This window comes from Tachysurus fulvidraco, chromosome 16 (assembly GCF_022655615.1).
Source record: "Tachysurus fulvidraco isolate hzauxx_2018 chromosome 16, HZAU_PFXX_2.0, whole genome shotgun sequence".
NCBI lineage: Eukaryota > Metazoa > Chordata > Actinopteri > Siluriformes > Bagridae > Tachysurus > Tachysurus fulvidraco.
In genome coordinates, this window is record NC_062533.1 from 10,080,515 (window position 1) to 10,103,014 (window position 22,500).

General features: G+C 36.9%; 1 protein-coding gene across 2 annotated transcripts in view; it reads left to right on the forward strand.

Moving 5' to 3' along the window:
- gmds (GDP-mannose 4,6-dehydratase) overlaps positions 1-16,911 on the forward strand; it is a 73,461-nt gene extending 56,550 nt beyond the window's left edge. For both annotated transcript variants that reach the window (XM_027133244.2, XM_027133245.2), the window contains 4 exons: positions 2,647-2,765; positions 4,062-4,158; positions 16,146-16,214; positions 16,306-16,911. In XM_027133244.2, the coding sequence (XP_026989045.1) occupies positions 2,647-2,765; positions 4,062-4,158; positions 16,146-16,214; positions 16,306-16,368 (348 nt within the window). In that variant the 3' untranslated portion in view covers positions 16,369-16,911. The remainder of the gene's footprint in view (positions 1-2,646; positions 2,766-4,061; positions 4,159-16,145; positions 16,215-16,305) is intronic.
- Positions 16,912-22,500: the final 5,589 nt, after the last annotated feature.

Sequence of the window (22,500 nt, forward strand, 5' to 3'; positions counted from 1 at the left end):
TCTGTGGGTATTTGTGTGTGTAAGTGTGTGAGTCGTGAACAGGAAGGGGGATTTTGGCCTGGGCCTCTCAGCTGTCCCTCACAGAGGTAATGATCCAGAGCAGGGAGAGAAAAAGAACTGAGAGTGAGAACCAGTAAGGCAAGCTAAAGGAGCGAGATGAGAGTGAGGTACGCCGGAGGAAGCGGGGTAAAACCAAATGAGAGTATCCATCTTTCCAGTACTCCTCTGCCAGTGTTAGTGCTGAATAAATGTACCGATGAATAGAATGAAGGCTGTGGAGGTGTTTGCTAAAGTCCAGCTCATTGCTAAAATACCTAAAAAGCTACTTTATGTGGGAAGTAAAGATATGCTAGCTATTACAATGGAGAAGTGAAATTTCATGAATTTTGTGTCATTTTATTGTAACTGCATAGTGAAATGTGAACATCTGGAACTGTAATATGTACACGGTCGCTTCCAAAATTATTGGCACCCTTGGTAAAAACTGAATTGAGAAATAGAAACGTTGTGAACGAATGTCTTCATATCACACCGAAAAATTTTTTTTAACTCTGGATAAATTCATAAGGTTTTTTTTTTGTAATTTTATAAATTAATTATCAAATGTGTTGTCAATATTGTAAATATTTACCTGTTACAATTTTTTCCATTGCAATTACATGGTTGGTAAAGATTTAACTTTTTTGGTAGTTAATTAGCGAAGTGGATTTTTTTTCCCCCGTAAGACAATTAAAGAATTTTTTTGACCTTCTTAAAACCATTTATATCAAGGGTGCCAATACTTCTGTGTCTAACTGTAAATAGGTTCACCGACTCCTTTTATAGCCACCAAAAAAATGAATAAATCTGTCCACTCAAATTGACCCCTGAATTATACAGTAGTGATGCTATCATAAACTCTTGTAATTTACATTTTGAAAACTTGTTTGTAGCTGTCGGTGGATCGTAGTAACACCTCAGTTGTGCAGAGCTGTACTGTATATCTGATTATAGATCTGTGATTCACTAAAGTACAACTTCATGTTACTTTTTGAGAAGTCTTTCTTTCTTTTTTTATCATCACTGCATCAGTGTGGCTAAACTTGTTTGTGACATACAGACCTACTGTCCATTCAGTGTCCGTTCATTCCTGATTAGATCAGGAGATGCAATATATGTAATATATGTACATATAATACTCGTATATGATTCGCACCTTCTTTTATTGTGTCTTGGAGAGAACTGAGTGAGTTAAAGTCAAGGAATATAAAAGACCATTTCATTCATACACACACAGTATGCAGCTCCTTTCACATTAAATTTATAGTAAACTTTCTATTTTCAGGTGACCTCTTCTTCCCTCCCTCCTGGTCTCTTTCCCTTTCCATCTCTTTCTCTATTTCCTTCTTTACCTTCCTCTCTCTCTCTCTCTCTCTCTCTCTCTCTCTCTCTCTCTCTCTCTCTCTCTCTCTCACTCTCACTAACGCACACACACACTATTCCTTTCTTTCTCTTTTCCCCCATGCGTGTGTCTGGTGCCTCATTTGTGCCTGATGGATGGAGCATGTGAGTGGAGCTGGAGTGAAATATGAGTGTGTGTGTGTGTGTGTGTGTGTGTGTGTGTGTGTGTGTGTGTGTGTGTGTGTGTGTGTGTGTGTGTGTGTGTGACTAAGCAGCCAGCTTCCCACTGCGGCAGCAGATAGAACGTGCTGATGGACTCTTTATTCTGCCATGGAGTCCAGCGGGGGAAGAGACATTGGACATGGAGCCAACTGGCTTCAGCTATGAGTATTTAGTACACAATGGTGTGTGTGTGTGTGTGTGCTTTTTATAGATGGAGCAAGATCTACTGATGCTGAGCTGTGCATATCTTTCTCCCCATATTTATCTTGTTCCCTATTCTCCTTTATAATATTTCAACCAGCTTCAGAGCTTGTGTGTGGGGTGGGGGGGTTAAAAAGTGGGGGTGGCTGAACCTGGGAACTCGTTTCTTCATTCCCACAATAATTAATATCCCAGGAGGCTTTGTGCTGACGTCAGGACAGGGATGGGTATGTATGTGTTGGAGCGGGTGTAGGATCCAAACCACATGAAAGCACTGAAGATCAGACTGGGTTTATTCTCCAAAGTTCTTCAAATATGTCATTTGAAACTTTAAATGGTTGAACTACAATAAGTCATTTAATATTTAGAAAAACACCTACAAACTACTGAGCACCAGTAGACATCTACATTTGTACTTTTTCGCTTATTTGTTTGCTTAGACACTCTGTACAGATGAAAACAAACAGTCTTAAAATGTTAAATCATCGAATAAAAAGACATTCCTCGAGTCAGCAAATATTTCTCCACTTATGTTAGCATGTTACTGATCAGTAGACCGGAGAGATGATGATGAGGCTCAGGTTTGAATCCCACAACAGGAACATGACTGATGTGGATGATGCTGATAATCAAAGTGATAACTCATGTCCTGTCGTACTCATGTGTCCTGTTGTAAACGTCTTTAAAATGCAGTGGGGAGTGATCAGCATAATAAAGTGGAGGGGGAAAAAAACGTCTTGAACCATAACTCTCTCTCTTTCTCTCTCTCTTTCTCACTCTCTCTCTCTCTCTCTCTCTCTCTCTCTCTCTCTCTCTCTCTCTCTCTCTCTCTCACTCACACAGGCCATGTGGCTGATGTTGCAGCAGGAGGAGCCAGAGGATCTTGTCATAGCTACAGGAGAGGTGCACAGCGTGAGAGAGTTTGTGGAGAGAGCCTTCAAACACGTGGGCAAGACCATTGTGTAAGTACACAGACGCAGACACACACAGAAACACAGTTTATTGTGTGTTACTCTTTTTGGCATTCTGTACTCTCCACTCTGCACTCTAACAATCTGCAGTATTCTGCTTGGCTCATATGAGCTGTCGGACTTCAGAGTTTCTGCCTACATTCTCAAAGCCATAAATGCCAGCACTGGCCTGATCAATAATAATAATAATAATAACAACAATAATAATAATAATAATAATAAATTAATAGATAGATAGATAGATAGATAGATAGATAGATAGATAGATAGATAGATAGATAGATAGATAGATAGATAGATTTACACTAGTGTTAAACTACACCTGTCTACCTGCCTGTCTCTTTATATTGAGGAGAAAATGAGTATTTGTTCAGTTTTATTTATTGTATCCTGTGCGTATACCCACTTTAAAAAAAACATTTTTGGAAAAGTTTTGTAGGAGGAACAACACTTGCACAAAAATGTGCAAGAAAGTCATTCTGTTCCTTCATCTCACATGAAACACGGATGTGAGTCTAAATCGGTGTACGAGTCGAGTCAAACAAAAATAGAACTCCATTAATGTGCCATTAATTTAAGGTGTTATGTTGGGATTGAGCAAGCTTGTGGATTTGATTCAGAGAACACCATACACACTGGGAAGTACAGAGATATTGATGTTGATTTTCTTGACCAACCTGTTCTAAGTTACTGGTTTCTTTCTTTTTCAAGACATTCCAAATTGTTGAATTGGCTAGTTCTTATTCACCGGCTCTTTTCACAGCTTCAAAATAGCTTGCTTCTCTCCCATGGACAGCTTTCTGGCCTTTACGATATGTTATGCTTTTTAACAAGTCTTCACAGGCAAAACACAGGGTTCAAACCAAGAGCAGACATTCAGAGCTCATAATTGTTTAAACAATCAATTTAACAGGACACACCTGGGTAACAAGAAACGCCTGTCAGTCGCATGTTCTGATCATTTTGAAGATATTGGTAGATATGCTGTAGATCACTTGGGTGGATTCAAACAAAAGGTGACATTTTCTAACACATCTAGATGTAAATGTTGAAAAATAACAGCTGACATTCTGAACTCCTCAAATTCATTTTTTGATGTCAAGACCAAATGTCTTCAATTTATGTCAAAATGAAAATATTTGGCTTTACAGTTTCAAAACCTGCGGAGGGAAATATGTCTGTGTATCTGTCTGGCTGTTTGGTTATTTATCACTTTATCTGTCTGTCTCTCTGTTTGTCTGTACCTGTTTATCTATAATATTGTATGTAACAATTTTCATATTACAGGTGGGAGGGCAAGGATGAGAACGAGGTAGGCAGGTGTCAGGAGACAGGGGTCATCCATGTCAAGGTGGACCCCAAGTACTACCGTCCCACTGAAGTGGTAAGTACCTGATACTTCAGTTTGAATTGGTGAGTGAGTGAATGAATGTTTGGGTGAGTGAGCGAGTGAGTGAGTGAGTGAGAGATTGAATGAATGTGTGTGTGAGTGAGTGAATGTGTGTGTGCGTGTGAATGCGTGTGTGTGTGTGTGTGAGTAAGTGAGTGAATGTATGTCTGAGTGAGTGAATGTGTGTGCGAGTGAGTGAGTAAATGTGTGTGTGTGAGATTGTGAGTGGGTGTTATTGTGTGTAAGTGAGAGTGAGGGGTGAAAGGGGGACGAGAGAGAGATCTATACTCTGCTTACTACAGGCTCTTGTAACACATCACATCTTTCATCATACTGGTGACTAAATTGTTTTCTTTCCTTTGGTCGATTTTTAAATGAGTACTTATTGCCTATTGTGTATAAGACATTATGTTGCCTTAGCGTGTGTGTGTGTGTGTGTGTGTGTGTGTGTGTGTGTGTGTGTGTGTGTGTGTGTGTGTGTGTGTGTGTGTGTGTGTGTGTGTGTGTGTGTGTGTGTGTGTGTGTGTGTGTGTGTGTGTGTGTGTGTGTGTGTGTGTGTGTGTGTGTGTGGTATGTAAGTGTAGTCACTCAACCAGGAATCAAAAAGGCACTAACTCAGAAAACAAAACAGACCGACTAAATGACTACTGACAGATGGAAAACACACACACACAAGCCATGTTGCTTGTCAATTTAGAAAGTTCCTCCTCCTGCATTAACATACAGGGTTTATAATCATGGCACATGTTTCAGGCTGTAGATTTGGACACTGAAAGACACACTTGCTTATTTTCTAGTCTTAAATACTAAGATCGGGTTTTCTGTTTTTCCTATCTAAATGATCACAAACATATAGTGTGGTTACAGTCTTATTACACATGATGTAGCTTTCCTCATCACCACACCCAAAAACCTCTCCTGACTGTCAACATACACACCTATCTAATTAACATTCAGTCACACCCTTTCATTAACCAATTTATCCTATCAGTCTAATCGTACCATATTACCTCTCATTCTGCAGAGTACCTACATTTACTTTAATTTACTTTCATGTTTTCTTTTCCATCCAAAATTACTTAGAAGTGATGCATATTGAAATCTCCTAAAGTATCCAGCCTTTTAAAGGCCCAATAGAGATACAAGTGATACTGCAGAAGTGAGTTCAACCAACTAGCCAGAAGATGTGGGACAAACAATAAAAAGAGCAGCTGAAGTAAATGTTAGAGCTCAGTCATGTACAATGTTGCTCATGTCTCACTGGCCATAAAGTTAATACTGGTTATAAACTCAATATTCACCAAGACCAGGAGCAAAACTTTACACTGAGCCAAGAGCATGGCATAAAGTCAATTTTAAGCCCATTTCTATGGTAACTACTTTAAATATTTAGCTACTTCACCGCAATGGATCATGTAGTCCATTATATTTACAATAGGAAAGCTTTTAAACGAGAGGAGATTATCAGGGATCACATATATTCGGTAGACATTGTCAAGAAAACACTATAAATATCAAACATGATATGAGTTATAAATATTAAATAGCATATCACTTTAAAACAAATACTTTAAATCAAAAACCTCTGCATTTTGGATGCGTTTTTTCAAGGACCTTTTTTCTGTAAAAAAAAAAAAAAAAAAAAAAAACATTCACAGTTGTGTAATCATTCTGGTTATGATGCTGCTGTTACTGGGATGTATAGCCGTCAATTCAGATCCATACGGTTCAGTTTTCTAGTTTCTCTTGTCAGAGAAATCTGTTGATTTATGGGAAGTTGTTGTAAAGTCTACAGGTCAATCTTTCTAATCAAGGACAGAATGATGCTGATGCTGAACCTGAACGGCTCGTAGACAGGCAGCATCTGGAACCAAACATTTCCATCTTATAAAATCTGACATGTAGGTCAACATGCAATATCAGATGAGTCAGTGGCAGGTATGTAACTGCTGATATGGTTTAGCAAATATTTCCTTTAGGTGTTCTGTTTGCAGACTCTAAAGTATTTATCACACCATAGACAACAAGCAGGCTTCTTGATAATTATGTGCTTATGTTGATATAGTCTTCTGAATTAGTTCAGCTACTTAAAGGAAGTATTCTAAATATAATACATTTAATTCAATTTGCATATAACAAGTTCATACATGAGTCACTCTCATGAGTCAATCAGTAAGGCAGCAGTGAAAAGCAGATATATCCGCTTTTGTAGGCTTTATGCAGGTTGGGCTTCTGGATCTGGACTTTCTGTAGGTGTGAGCAACCACTTCACATCTGAGAAGACCTGTTCAGCATGTACCACAGGCTCATACTACATGGTTTTTAAATTGTTAAGCAAAAAAGTATTACAAAATAAAGTTAACCACAGCACACCCAAAACTTCCTTACTTTTCTTACTTATCATTACTGATAAGTTCTTACTGTTCTTACTTATCATTACATTACAAATGTATTATATTTAGAATACTTCCTTTAAGTAGCTGAACTAACGTATTAATCTCACAGCAGACGAAGGTGGGGTTTTTCACCTATTATGTCAATCACTTTATATGCATGTGTTAATTGAAGGACTACTAAAGTTGTTCTTTTATAAAACATTACATTCAGATGTATGTTCTGTAAAGACTTAGTACTGAATACACACCCAGTTATCATATAGATTTTTTTTCCCTCCCAGTAAAAGAAGGCCTTTTGTGCATGCTACATATTTAGATGTACGTAACAGTCTTTACACCTTCTAATGCTTCTATTGCAGTGATAATTCAGGGTTTGATCCTGAATCACAAACATTTTGTGTTGCAGTATTTTTTGTTGCTGCAAGCTGCTGAACTGAGACGCAAGGCACGTAGCACTGGACGAAGTACAAACTGAGCCAAAGTACAGTGCTGTAGATATGTGATGTGTTCTGGATATCTGGGTAAACAAATGCTTTCTGTGTAGCACAAGATTTTAAACTAACTTTCTAAAAAGTGAATTAAGAATTTTTCAATGCATAATCAGCCCTAAACACCCATGAATTTGAGCGTGGCAGTGTTTAATTATCTAATGTGAAACTGAACCAAATAGCAAAAGTATCAATAGCATCAATTTCACACTGATTTGAACTCAGAAACCGGGCTAATTGGTATGAGTGTGATTTTAGTGCCAGAACACAACAGGCAACAGTTTACTATAAATATTGCCCTACCAGAAGGGGGTAGTAACTTAGTAGTATTCATTATGGGGTAATATTCATGATAATAATACGAACAGATAGAACTCAAGGCTAATGGTGTCAACAGGGATTGCTCCATTGCTAAGAAGTCTAGTCCTATCGTTACTTATCTGCATGCATGAAATACCCTTAAAATATACTTCACACAGGAAAGACACTATTGAAAGCAAACTATTTTAGTCATTTGACCTAGTTGTGACTTTGACCATGTTTGGATTCCAATTTCAAAATGTAATCACTTATTTTATCGAGTCTGTTAGTTACAGTGATAATTCCAAAGAATTCCTACAGACATTAATCCCCTCATTCTTTAGATCCAGAGAATCTCGGACAAACAGACGGACACACCTCCTAGTGGCAGAGTCATAAGAATAAATGAGAACAGAAAGTAGAACAGAAAAAAGTCTTATCGCAAATTGTGTGTTACTGAACGTAATATTAATAGTAGGTTTAAAATGGTACATCACCTATCACTAGTATCTATAGCAGTGTACCATTTAGTAAAGTTGTACAAGTGCTTGAGATGTAGTCAGTTCACGTTACTGTGAAACCATTCAAGTCCTGCCAAGATTAAGTCTTTTAGGTACAAATGCATTCCTAGCTACAGCAGTTAAGCGAATGTCTAAATAAATATTGCAAAGCCAGTAAGCTCAGTCTAGCTCTTTCACTCATCAGTCTCTGGCATTTTGGCATGCTTCAAGAGCTGACTAGTGACCGCAGTGCAGGACCTACTGCAAAAGCTACAGGACACGGGTGACTTGTGCGTCAGAGCTCTCGAACAAATGAACCTGGGCAATGTTTCTTACAGTGGGTCTGATGGTGGTGGTGAACGTTTCCTGTAATGGCTCCTTTAGGGTGGAGCTGAACGCAGCTGAAGACCTTTCTGTGAACTGTGTGGTGTGCACTCGAGAACATTCAGCGGTTCCATTTAGCCCGTTTGGATTTATACTTCCATTTTATTCATTCAGACGCTGATTTAAAGCTGTTTTATGAGCACTTTGGTGAAGGTGGATTTCAGGCAGCCAAAAGGTTTTTTTATTGTTAATTTTCCAGGCAGTTTCGAGGAAGGCCTTGTCCATTCCTTTCTCTTTATTTTCTTAGTGGGGTAAAGTGTATGCACTTGAAAAAAATTACTTTGACACAAATATCTTGAAATCTGACAGCAAGATTATTATTATTATTATTAATAATAAATATTTTTATTAAATATTTTTATTAAATATTATTATTGAGGTATTATTGCCCCTTAATATTACCTTAAATCTGTACAAAAAAAACAAACAAAAGAAAAAACAAGAAGAAGAAGAGGAAAAAAAACATGAAAAACACACAAATAAAATATTGGTATGCATGTTTGACCATGTCTTGTCAGAGTGCACACAGGGGCAAGTTTTTTTCTGAGCTGCTGTTTCTCTTAAATTGTGGAATTATGTGGATTATTAGGGATTAGGGTTATAGCCTTTTGACATTAAAGAGGGATTAGATCAGTGATATTATTCTAGTAAACACGTTTCCAGACGGAATCTCGAAAGGCACAGATTGACATGAATTACTGCAGTTTCACCAAATTTCAATTCAGATTTTATTTAAGATATTTTGTTACTATGAATTGGGAGGAGGGGAACAAACAAGTGGTTTGGTGATTTAAAGAGCAAGGATCACAGAGTATAATGGCCTCATTCAAAAAATAAGACTTTGTGTAGTTCTTAACCTTTTTATTCTACCAGCCAATGAAACACTCAATCCTGCACCTCATTTTTTTCAATTAAATATGAACTATTTGATATAATAGGAGGTATTGTTTTTGACATCCCTACTAATGATGATATAAGCTCTGTGTTGGAGTGTAATGGACAGCGTTTTGAAAACTGTGGTGTAGCCTGATATTGTCTGGTTTTTGTAGTTACTGTAGACTGTATGGATATTGATGTAGCTCCAGTCTCAGACTTTATGGTTATTTATGCTTCTCATATCTGGCTGGTTGGCTGTGTGTCTGTGGAAACTGAAGCTGAGCGTCAGTAGACTACAAGGCTGTGTGCAGTTTGTAGTATGTGACTCTGTGTATCAGCTTGTGTGTGTGTGTGTGTGTGTGTGTGTGTGTGTGTGTGTATAGTTTTGTTACTCTGGGAGACTCTGCAACTAGCTGCACGTGACAGATTTATGATGATATGCAGTGTAATAGGTCAGAGCCGTTAAATCCGAGTGCGAATGATGTCGTAAAGTGTTTGGCCGCGTGCCAAGCTGAGCTCAAATCTGTAGTAAACTTGCTCTTCGATGCCCAGTGTTTCCTCTAGGTGACCATATACATCAGCTTGACTTTTATTGAGCACACTTCAGGGCTGTAAGTCTGCCGTTCACAGGCAGATCCTGTGTTCACACAGTTGCTACTGTGTTTCTCTACATCTCATTTTCCCTTTCGCTTTAGGCCATTCTTTTACCCGTCTGTCCATGTCACTCTGACTCAGAGACGAGGCTGTTCATATGGAACGTGCCCCGAGTAACACGCAGTTCTGAACCTGGAGGGATAGAGACGAGTCTGAGTGCAAGAGAGAGCAAGAGTGAGAGAGAGAAATGATGACAGATGAATAGTGAAGGGGACTAAGAAAGAGCTATGCAGCAAGGGAGGCTGAGGCAGGGAAATAAATGGAGAGAGGGAAAGAGGGTGTAAGTTCTCCCCTGGCCTTCTCTCTGGTATTTCCTGAAGGACTTTGACTGAGCGGAACCACCCTGGGCCCCACAGAGGGGAGAGAGGGAAAAGGAGAGAGTGTGTTTTGTGGAAGAGTGAAAGAGTTCATAGGAACTATAACTAGAAGGAATAGACCATGGAAAATATGGCCCAGAAACCAGGTGATTTTGGCTTTTGTTTGGATGTTTTTAATGCACTGCTGAAAAGACAGGGTAGAAAATGTATATGAAGGCAAGATCACAAGTGTAATTTTCTAGGCACGAAATACAGTCTTGTTCATGCTAATATGGGTACATTTGAAAAGTTTTTATTCCACTCTATATGTTTCTCTATACGAGTCGCAAAACTTTCCGTCCACACTGAAATGTAAGGATAGGAAATGGTCTATACTAAGCATGCACACGCTACCTGAGCCAAATGGTTTGTCATTGACACCATGTGGTTTGATGTGCTGCATGCCATCCAAAAGAGGCATTTAAGGGTAGCAACTAAATATAAGGTAGCCAAAGCACTGACAGTGATTGCAAAGTATTTATTCTGTATATTACTATGACTATCAGTTGTGAAACAGTGACCAAAATACATGGCACCAGACAGCCATGTTCATGTTAAGTTCTCCTCTATTTTAGATGCTTTAGAGTCAGGATCATGTGACAGTGACCTATCACAGGAAAACAGACATCAGCGTTTTTTCCAAAAATCCCCTGTTCCCTCCATCTACAGTTTCAGTTGGAGAACAGTTTTAAAAAGGAATCATTTTCAATTCGAAAAGAAACAAAAGGAAAAACCCACAAAGTTTTTGTGCTTTTAAAATATATCTTTATTAGTGTGGACAAGATCTGAGCAGTTGTGTGGGAGAGCTATGAGAGTGGAGGTTAATTGCAGGTTGCCCTTTGTAAATGGCTTGTCTCTGGGCTCGTTATCTTGATTGACTAATTAACTCTGGCTCTCTCGCTCACACTCTGTCAGTCGCTGAACTCCTGACACCTCACATTCCTCACTCTCTCTCGCCAGAGTCCCCAATTTTTCATCACAACCACGAGCGGTTGGTGAAAATATATGAGAATTTAATCTCACCAACATCCCCTTCTGACTGACTGCATCCTGTGCAGGCTCATATTAGCATCTGTGTGAAAGAAACGTTCTTTCCTGGTGCCGGCTTTAAAAGGGGGGAGTTGGCTTTATATGAGATCTGACTCAGGAATCCTCTTCTAAATAAAACTGAGGAATAGTGATGATAACTGTTGCTTTCCTGCTATCAAATTCCTTTAAAAGGTGCTTTAGTTATGTTAAGGTTTGAGATTTGAGTGTATTTAAATTTTGAGTAGTCTATAATGTTATCCAGCTGCAGACAGAGTAAACATTAACTGTAGCATTCTCTATACTCACTATAAGATCTAACAACTTTTTTTTTTTTTTTTTTTTTTTGGAGAATTTCATTCATGCATTCATTGTTATCCATTTTCTTACATTACATGCCAAATGTTCTAAATGTATTTTTCAAAAGACTGGTACAAGATGTATACAATTCTAAGCAGTACATTTTGTCCAATTTCCTTTTGTCTGGATTGTCCTGAGATCTCACAGTATTTCTCAGATGCAAAAGGGAATTCAGATCAAAACCAACATGCCGGATGAGATTTCATTTCTTTTTAATCTTTCATACATGATGTCAGGACACTCAGGTCTCCATTGTATTTAACAGTAAATGCTGAACCTGCTTAATATTTAGCAAGTATTAAATGAAATTGAGGCAGTCACGACTGGACTGTGAATCTGTTGGAGGATGCAAGACTGCATTTAACACACCCCATATCACTGGATAGTTTGGTTAGTTTAGTCAAATTTTAAGACCAGTTGAATCTCAGGAAACTTTTTGTGTTCTTTTTCAGGGGAGACTAAGCCTCAGAATCAGCCTGATTATCCTTTAATGATGACTTGAGGCTAGATAAAGTAAGCTATAAGAAATGCTGTATACTAATTGTGGTACATTAACATTTTGGAGAGGTTTAGTCTTGTATGTATGACATCAGAGAGTTTGGGATAAGGTTGCTGAGTCTTTCCCACACGCCCACATGGCAGGCCCTCTCCTGTATGTGTGCATGCTGAGGTCAAACCCACAAAACACTGGATTGCCTAAATTTTTCAAGCCCTAGTGAGGTGGGCGGCAAACTTCCTGGCCCTTGCTCACACACCCCGGACATTTTTGCATGTTTTTGGTGTAAAGACCTGTGTCTTAACAAATTGTATTCATGACTTCCTGTTTTTGTTCTTGCTTATAGAGACTCTCTTTTCTATATAAAACTTATGAAACATAAAATAGCCTGCAGACCAGTGTTTGTGGGTAAAAATATGAAATTGTACGGTGTGTGTGTGTGTGTATATATATATATATAATATATACACACACACACACACACACACACACACACACACACACACACACACACACACACACACACAAACGACACACACAAACGACACACAGGGCTATGGTTTTCTAGTGAATCATTGGGAGTATGACGAAAAATGTATGATGTTGGTCTCATTTGACCATAAACACAAAGCTAGTTGTAGTCCTAATGATGCTTGGCAAAGTGCTTTTTGTGTTCCCAGAAAGGGTTTTTTTCTCACAACAGTTAAGTTTAACAGCCACAAGAGTCAAGGAAAGTGTGCAACTCTAAAACTATGGTCTGTGGGCTCTTTTCCCCTCCTCCTTCACGATCCTTCTCACTGTGTAGGGAATCAGCATGTTTAAGCGCCTAATTCCTGTTTCCTGTTTCTAACAGTTTCAGCGGTGAAGCAGTTCTGTTATGGCCCTAATTGTGCTTAATATTACCGTTCAATTCTTAGTTATTTAGTGTATGCATTACCTGATTCATGACTATCTGTCTGTTTTACATTCACAGCATTATATTGAAGCTTTTTGTCTTTTCCCATCCATCAAGAATGACAGGTTGTTTGCGTTTATTCAAAATATTCCTTAGTGATGCCAGTTAGGGCTGCAGCAAGTAAGCGACTAATTTTAACAAAATTCAATGAGCAAAAAACTATCAATGAATTTCATTATCAGTTAGAAGAACTATATTATGAAGCTAGAAACTTTAGACTAAAAACGCACTCTTATGCAAAAAAACAAAAAAAAAACACTTTACGTTAATCTAATTTCTTTGCCTCATGACATGAGTAATATTTTTGATTTGCAGATTCATTTGTAGGAATATTTACATTTATGCCATTTATTGAGTTGTCCTAGCTTATACAGTTTTCTGGCTATTACACATTTATGATGGCCATAAATTTATCTTTCCTGCCTAATTATAAACCTGTTTTATTGCTATTTTTGCCAGGAAGTTGGTAGTTTTTTGGCAACCCAGTAGACTGAAAATGAATGGACTTGGTGGTAAAATGATTAGGTCCCAAGATAAACATTTTCTCACTTCAATACACATCTTATTATACTAAATTTATTATACATTGATTTTATTATAAACGTTTTATACATTTAAATATTATGCAGCACAGTGCTTTGTATTCTTAGTGTCTCTTATGTGTTGTGTGTCAAGTCACTGCAATGCTTTTAGTTACCATTGAATTCAGTTCCTAAGTGTTTCGATTCGATGATACCTAGCTTTGAAAATAGACAGTCAATCTTTACCCTGCACACAGATTTTTCAGTTAGCAAGAGAGCTGGTGGATATTTATTTTGCCTTTATCTTAAATTTCTCTGGTCAGAATTGAAATTCGGGCCATACATACTGCTGTGAAAAAGAAAGTGTTGAACCAGTAAAAAGTACAGAAAATGTTAGTTGGATAATGTTGTGCTGTGACAGATTATCTAATAAATGTCAGAAAATTAAAATAGTGCAATTCTATTTGATTTAGCCTAATTAGGACTTCTGTAGTTGATTAAAATGCTGCAAAGAAATACTTTTTTAAATATTTTTTTTTGGATAAACTATAATCCAATTAGAAATAAAAAATCATAATTTTTGGATAATCGATTCGGATTGGGGGATGTATAGTATTTACAAAGTAGTTCTAATGAGAATTTATGTTTTGTGATTTTTATTTTCAGTTATATAAGTGAACAGTTTGAATGATTGAGTTTATTTTATAGGGTCATTTGAAACTGTAAACTCTAAAGTGTTTGGTAAGTCTTTGAATGGTTATGAAAAGATAAACTGAATAACCCTTATGTTGGTGTGTGGAAATTATGTTGGGGGAAAACTGATGAATCACATTAGGCTATAAATATACCAAGTGTGTGAAGTCAGTCAAAACACAGAGTGACAATAGGACAATAAGATTTGAATTCGTCATCTCGCTCACAGAAAAATCAGTTTTAACTGACAGTGATCAGAATGTGTGTGAAAATGTTATCCCAGGTTTCTTAACTCTCATGTCTCAACACGCACCACCTTTTCGTTGTGTCACTGTAAATATCTATACTCACGGCAACACAGATTTATGGTGTTTGTATTTCATTAATACATTGGCAACAATAATACTTTCTCAGATCATTTCGATACCGATAGCAGATTAGAAGCTAGCAGTACAGCTCTGGGTGTGTATGACTGTGATTTATGACTGACATTGTTTTGTATGCGCACACACACACACTCACACGGCTCAAACACCTTTCTCAATTAAAGTATGCTCATGCCCGTGTTCCGTGATGAGTTGTCTGGTTCTATTGACTCTTCTTTAGTTCCCAAGCACTTTTATTTGTATCTTTTCTAGTCAGTCATGCTGTAGCTTCATGTCACAGCATTTAAAGCTACAGACCTAAAATTCCAATATAATCATAACAATAATCATTTCATTTATATCTGTCTTACACAGACACCCAAACGCACATAAACACATGCACTATTGTTTTGTTTCATCCTCTGACAGCAATATGAATTAACATGCACCTCTCTTTTTTATTTTCCCCTGAATCTTTTTCACTGAATATATATCTCTTGGGTTTTAGGTGATATTTGTTGAGCTCAGAGAGTGCCCAAACCAGCTGAGATTCATTTAGCTGTCAGCAAATACTAATTATGATTAATATACTTCTTTAATACATGCCTTGGGTCTGAAAGTTTAATGCTCTTGCAGGGTTTTGATGAATGCTGTTTCTGACATCAGTTTTAAAGATTTATCTGTGTGTAATTAAAATTTTGTTTACTTTTCAAATGCTAGAATTAGTATAAAAAACTGACAGTTAAGGTAAAAGCTAAAACTACAATAAACATTTTTATACCTGAAAAATGTAATGGTATAACTGAATTAAAAAAAAACTTGCATCCAAAGTAAACTGAAGGTTTTTAAGAAAACGATTGAACCTCTAAAATGTAAGTTTCTGCATTATAACGTTTTTCTAACTAATGTTTAGTGTGCAAATATTCAGCATTTTAAGCCTAAATTGTCATACGGTGTAAAATGCACTTAAAGACAACTTTTAAGGCTGTTCAGAACTGAAATTTCAAAACTACAAAAAAGAAATTAAAATTAAATGCAGAAACTGAATACAAAAATAATAATAAAAAAAAATATATACAGTAAATTAAAGCAATAATATAATTTACAAATTCATGCGTTATATTCACACTTGTTATGGTTCAAAAATGAGGGAGTGTTAAACTGGACTTCACAAAAGTGCTATTAATGTGTGTGAGTGTGTTTGTGTTCTGGTTCCTTAGCGCTTCAGTGTAATCAGATCAGCCATAAAGGCTTCTCAAGCTCTTTAAGCTGGCACCCTGAGAACCTCCACTAAAAACCCATTTCTCACTCTGTCTCTGAAGGAAAAGAGCAAAAAATGGGGGGGAAAAAGGAAACAGAGAGCATGAGATTGGCCATTCAAGTCCCTTAATCCATCATGCTCCGTCACTGGGCAAGAGTTTGGGAAGGGGGGCCATGTTGGATAGATGGCTTGCCTTTGCCCTCACTTGCCCCTAGAGATACCAAGCCTGACACCTCTGTGTGTGTGTGTGTGTGTGAGTCTGTGTGGTGCTGCAGTATAGAGTGAAGGAGAAAGTATAGTGTTGTAAAATATGGGAGGAGAAAAGCTCAACTCTTTTGCTCTGTTTTAAGGACTATCTGCAAGGAGACAGCACTAAAGCGCTGCAAAAACTTGGCTGGAAACCGAAAGTGACCTTTGAGGTGAGAACTCGAACCCCTTCACTTCAGTTTTCCACGTCTAAGAAACTGACCATGATTCTAACTGTGTGCGTGTGTAATGTTTTTTCAACAGGAGCTTGTTAAGGAGATGGTGGATGCTGATATTGAGCTCATGAAGAGCAACCCAAATGCATGAGCCCACACGCTAGCACATCTACATACCATGGACCTGTGTGTGCCCATGAAGGAACATGCTTTAGTCTCTTTTCTTTTTTCTTTCCAGGCACTCAGTCCTGCTTGTAGTCCTCTAGATACAGAAAGACATTCCACTTTTCTTTTATACTATTATTTGTCTAATCACAATCATGAGTGTAAGGGTGGGGGGGTGGGGGATTGTTTAGCATTTATCTTTTCTCTTTGTTTTCTTTTAAATCCAGTTTTATATAGTTTCTTATTACTCTCAAAATTGTGATGAGGGTGTGTGCACATATGTAATGAAATTATAGTTTTTTAGCATTTTACATTGGGATGATTTTCTAAATAAACATTGGTTTTCAGACATAAATCTATATAGAGGCTTAATATATGCTGACAACCATCCTTGATAATTATTTGGGTGATTTTAAACATGTTTAATCATACCCTCTTTGATATTTAATAGTTTGATTTTTTTTTTATTTAAATTACATGTTTATTATTTTATCTTGGTTATGCTTATTAAAAGGGGTTTCAGATGATATCCAGAATTGTATCTCTTATTATTGGTTGCTTTATCTAATCAACAGTGTTTAGTTTTTTTGGGTAATGTTAATATTGAACAGATTTGATACCGTTGTGGTCATTTGCTGTAATAATGCAGGTCATTGCTGATTATAAGACTCATTTTTAATTTAAATATTTTAAACAAAAATACCACATTAATAAAGTTGTGGACACATGGCCAGCGCATTAATATATGGTCTTTCCCCAAGCTGTTGTCACAAATTAGGAACCACACAATAGTCTAGAATGTTGTGTGCTATAGTTTAAATATTTCTGTTCAATGGAACTAAGAGGTTCTAACATGTTCCTGCATGACAGTGTCCCTGTACACAAAATGGTACAAACACAAGTGTCCTTCAGAGCCCTGACCTTAAACCAAATGAACACCTTTTGAAAGAATTGGAACGTGACTGCAACCTGACCTTCCTATTGCTCTTGTGGGAAGCCTTCCTAGAAGAGTGGAGGTTATTTTAACAGCAAAAGGAGGAATGCAATATTCAACAAACAAACATACATGGAATATGATCGGGTGTCCACATACTTTTGGCAATATAATGTATAGAAATATAACCTAATGCTTCCTAAATGGCAGAGTGAGTCATGGCTATAGGGTCCTGGGCTCAATATTTCAGTTTACTGTCAATGTAGAGTTTCTCCCATGTTCTCCTTGTGTCTGCTGGGTTCTCTAGTTTCCTCCCACCTCACACAAAACATGCCAGTAGGTGTGAATGTGTGTGTGCATGATCTCCTGTGAGACTGGAATCCCATCAGCCAGTGCATTTCCATCTCGCACCAAGTATTCCCAGGTTAGGCTCCAAATTCACTGCAACACTGACCAGGATTAAGAAGCTAATGAAAGTGAGTGTCCCTGCATTCTCTTGTGCACATAGAGCTTCTTGCAGTCTGATCAGTTCTAAAGAAAAAGGTTATCCAAATTGTATATTAGATATTAGATTAGATTTAGCTTCTATTAGATGTAATCCAACATACAGTATGACGTTGCATGCTTTATTTGTCTTTTTAAGTGAAATCTAAAATTTTGGAAAATGTCACCCAGACTTTGATGAGTTCTCTTTTGAGTCTGGTTCATCTCAAAGGTTCTTCCTCATTTCGTTTCAGTGACTTTTTCCTTGCTAATGTCACCTCTGGTTTGCTCATTAGAGATAAATTTATTATTTAAAAAATTAGACCCTGATTTTATATATTTGGATTATTCTGTAAAGCTGCTTCACGACAATGTCTGTTTAAAAAACGTTATACAATAAAAATGTAGCTATTTTAAAAATTCTAATAGTTAAAATGTTTAAATCACTGTGCAAATTGTCTGTTTCATTTACATTATAAATCCAAGCTATGTCTTAACTTTTAGCAGATTAGCAAGTGGAAGCTAACTGTACTTCAAAGCAATATTTTTCTTGGCAATGCCTCTTTACAGGTATTATTATAAGAATTAAGATGAAATAACGGGATAAAATGCGATTCTGAGATTTTGAGTCAATCAGTTCATAAGAGCTAATTAAATGTAAGGACTAACGCAGGAAAAGGGAAACGAACACGCGTTTCTGCGCGTCATGTGATTGGTCAGGGGAATCGTTTGAGCCAATGGAATGGATGTGTCGCATCATCATTTATTTGCATTAAGTCCATTATTTGTACCCAAATCCATTTCATGAACCTGCTGTATGATCCTCCAGGTAGATGTAAGTTGTTAAATTATTACATCACAATACAGACCTGGGACACAGTAATGTGTAAAATATTTGTGGCATTCTGAGAGTTCTGAGAGTAAAAATTGGCTTTTTTTTCCCCATTAAAATAAATAAGGTTTATTTTAATTAAACCAATTTATATAATAAACATCCCATATAAGAACATTTTTTCATTTTTTTAAGACCAATTCGAAAGACTGATACGAAACACCAGCTCCGAATAGTTTACTAATTAAATCTCTAAATTTTCAAGCTTTGTAGTTCAATGGGGTTTTTTTTTAATTAGACAGCTATGTAGATGTTTGGAATAGCAGAATGGCATGGCACAATTTATTTATTGTATTTATTTTATAGTATTGTATATATTGTAAAGTGCCCTACTCGGGTACTTTTTTGATTTAAAATGCCTCTGGAGCATCTGTTTATCATTCCACGTCAGATTCATTTCACTTGTAATCAGATACCTAGTGGCACATGAATTTGGGAACAAGTCTGAAAATATTTCTGCATTTTAAAATCAAGCCTACATTTAAAGTCGGTTCCTGGGGCTGTTTTTTTTTGTTTTGTTTGTTTGTGTGTTTGTTTGTTTGTTTGTTTGTTTTAAGACCAGTCCCATGGATATTATTTTTATTGAAATATATAATATATATTTCCTAAAACCATGGATGTATTTACTTAAACCAGGCCCCCGCCCCCTTACCAGGAGAAATAGTTCCAGTGCACCCTCATGTCAAGTGACTTTGTCTTGTGAGCTTCACATCTGACCTTTCGTTTATGCATGTCTTTATGAATTTGTTGTTATGAAGGCTCCACTCTGGACAACACCAATAATTCTTACTTGGGGAAAAAAACACTCGAATAGGATAGTGATAAATTGTAAACAATTCGCCCAAATTCGATTGCTCTTTAAAATTAAGGTCACAGTCCACACCAAAAGGGACCTCAAGGGTTATTTGGACAGCGAGGGATTGGTGTTCTGTCTGAAAGACAACGCTCTGTTGTACGGTTAGCCATAGAATCTATAAGGGTTTCCCCAATGAAATAAAACGTGTAACTATATACTGTACACTATTTTTTCGAATTTTCCAATTTTTGTGGTTGCCTTTTCAAGCGTTACCTTTAGGACTGAAGGCGTCAAACCGTGGCTCGTGCCAGTGTTCTCGGGTTACCGGAGGGTCATTGAGCTTCACAGATTTCCCCTGCGTGCTCCCCTGCCTGTCTGTGAGCACAATCACGCCCTTGTATTCTGAAGGAAATGCGTGTCCGCTTGAGCTACGTCCAAAACCGCACACTACCGCACTAAATAGTAGCCTGTCAAACGCCGGTTCTGTTTTTGGACGTAGCATTAAGACCTGTGGTTTGCCTTTCCAGATGCTCGATCCTAATACTGTAAAAAAAAAAAATCTAAAATTAAAAAAAAAAAAAAATTACAGGTACAATGCAGTGTTCAAATCATTTACAGGTACTACTCAGGTACCGCGGTGCAAAACTGTGTATGGAAAACATTTTGGATTTAAAGCTGCAATTTATGTAAAGAAACAGAATTGAATGTTTTTTATCCTAAACCAAAATAAACTCAACAACACGCAGGCCTAAATATGTTCAACTTGAACTTAATGTGTTCTGTCAGTCGAAAACCCAGGTGAGCGATTAAAACTTCATGTCTGTAATCAATAGATAAAATATAACCGTAAACTGAAATAAACAGCATTTCTTTTATTTATTTTTTATTTCAGTTTAAAGGGTGTCTATAGTTACAAAATGTAAGAGAACCCGTAGAGAATTAGACATTAGAGAAACATCACAAGGACAAATGTTTTATATTTTTCTGGGCATCCGACCTGTTGGTACCAAAGGGAGCAAAACTGCATGTAACTACTTACATTTGTATTTATTATTTACAATGTGATTTCAACCATCGCATTTTCTGCATTCTTCTATCCTGTTTACCCATAAGCCATATTCCCATACTGATTTTTCACACACTATGTATGTGTTGCCGCCTCACGCAGCACAAGGCGCTATAAGGATAACCAAACCGCTTCAGTTCCCCAAAGACTAAACAATCCAAACAAGCCGCTGTGCTTTTTCCACGCAAACAGCTTTGTGATCGCGTGTTTTTGTTAACATGACTATACTTTAATGCTATAAATGTAATCGAATTTACGTGGAAACGTTTATATAACTGAAAAAGAAAATATAAAGGAAAAAAGAAAACAGAAAGCCTGCCTGAAAAAAAAGAACATTTATAACAGAAAAATGGTTGTAATGGTTAAAAGTTACTGTAGAATGTATAAACCTTGAAATCATTATAAAAAATTGTTTCAAGAAAGGAAGCTTAATTGCATGCAGATATGAATAGCATAGCCTTAAATATTACTAGTATACATCATGCAGCCATATTTTAATAAGCTACTTTCAATAACGAATGAACATCTGTAAAACCCAGCATACCAAACATCCATTTCTGAATGTTCTTTATTTTGTCCTAAGGGTGTTCAGAATTCTGCATTCAACCGTGTAGTAATAAGTGGGTAGACTAATAGTACGTTTCCTAAACGGTGTCTCTCAAGAAAATCGCACTCCAAGTTCTTGGAAAAAGAGATTCACATCAGCAATTTTTTTAACAACTGGAGTTTGAATCTCTTGTATTAGAAGGGCGAGGGCTGCACCTCGAGCCTGTAGGGTTCCGTTTAAGTCACCGATTTAAAACATAGACTCCGCGTGCAGGCCTGATTAGAAGCAGACGGCAAAACCAGCGTTAATCTTCTGTGTTCACGCTGCAACACACACTCACACAGGTGCAACAGGCCACAAAGCACAGCAGTGCGTGTTCAGAGGGTCTGTATTAGTCTGCGTTTCAGTCCTGTAGCTTGGACACACGAAGCCAACTCGTTAAGCCAAACAGTCAGACATAGAGCACATAAGAAATATTATCCTAAATATGGCAAACTGTGTCTTGGGGTTTCTAACACCCACGCTCAAGGTCAAACCACCTACTGAGATTTTACGCACCAAAATACGCAGAAAATAGAATCAAATTCAATATGGCAACTATATGCATATAGTTGTAGGCGAAAATACGAACAAGAAAAACTGAGGGAAAATAAGATAGTAATATATAAAATAAATGAATGAATAATTAAAACGACCAGCGAACTACGGATGTTAGTCGAAAGTGGGCATTTATTTAAAGCGCCAAACCTCTTATGTAGGTTAAAAGCTTTTCACTCGTAATGCCAAATTTACCAAAACGGTTTAGCTTGTTTTAAGAAACTCTAATGACATGTTCTTAATTAAGCCCCGTTTTCAATAAGATCAAATTAATCAGTTGAAAACTTCTTGAAAAAAGCAATGACAAGGTCTAGTCTAAAGAATAGTTTTTAAGTAATCAAAGCATGTATGATTGTGTCACCAATTTATATATTATTGTTTGTAACCTCAGAAGTTGCACCACACTTTCATTTACATATTTAAATAAACACAGAAATTTGACACTACCCCAGGACCAGTTACAAAATTAAAATTAGATAACGTGCATTTTAACTGTAATCTATCTATCTATCTATCTATCTATCTATCTATCTATCTATCTATCTATCTATCTATCTATCTATCTATCTATCTATCTGTATATCTGTAAATGTTTGTGTGTAAAGGTGTATGAGAACGTATGTCTCCTTAAAATTGTTAGTTCTGGGAAGAAAAATAACCAAAAACGTTTAAATCGAAATTTATAAACAAACAAACCATTATTTAATTTTTAACCACAACGGCTGTAGTCAGTAGCGTATGCTACTCATGTTTTAAAATCATCTTATAACCAAAAACTGTTATTGATAGTAAAAATATTTGAT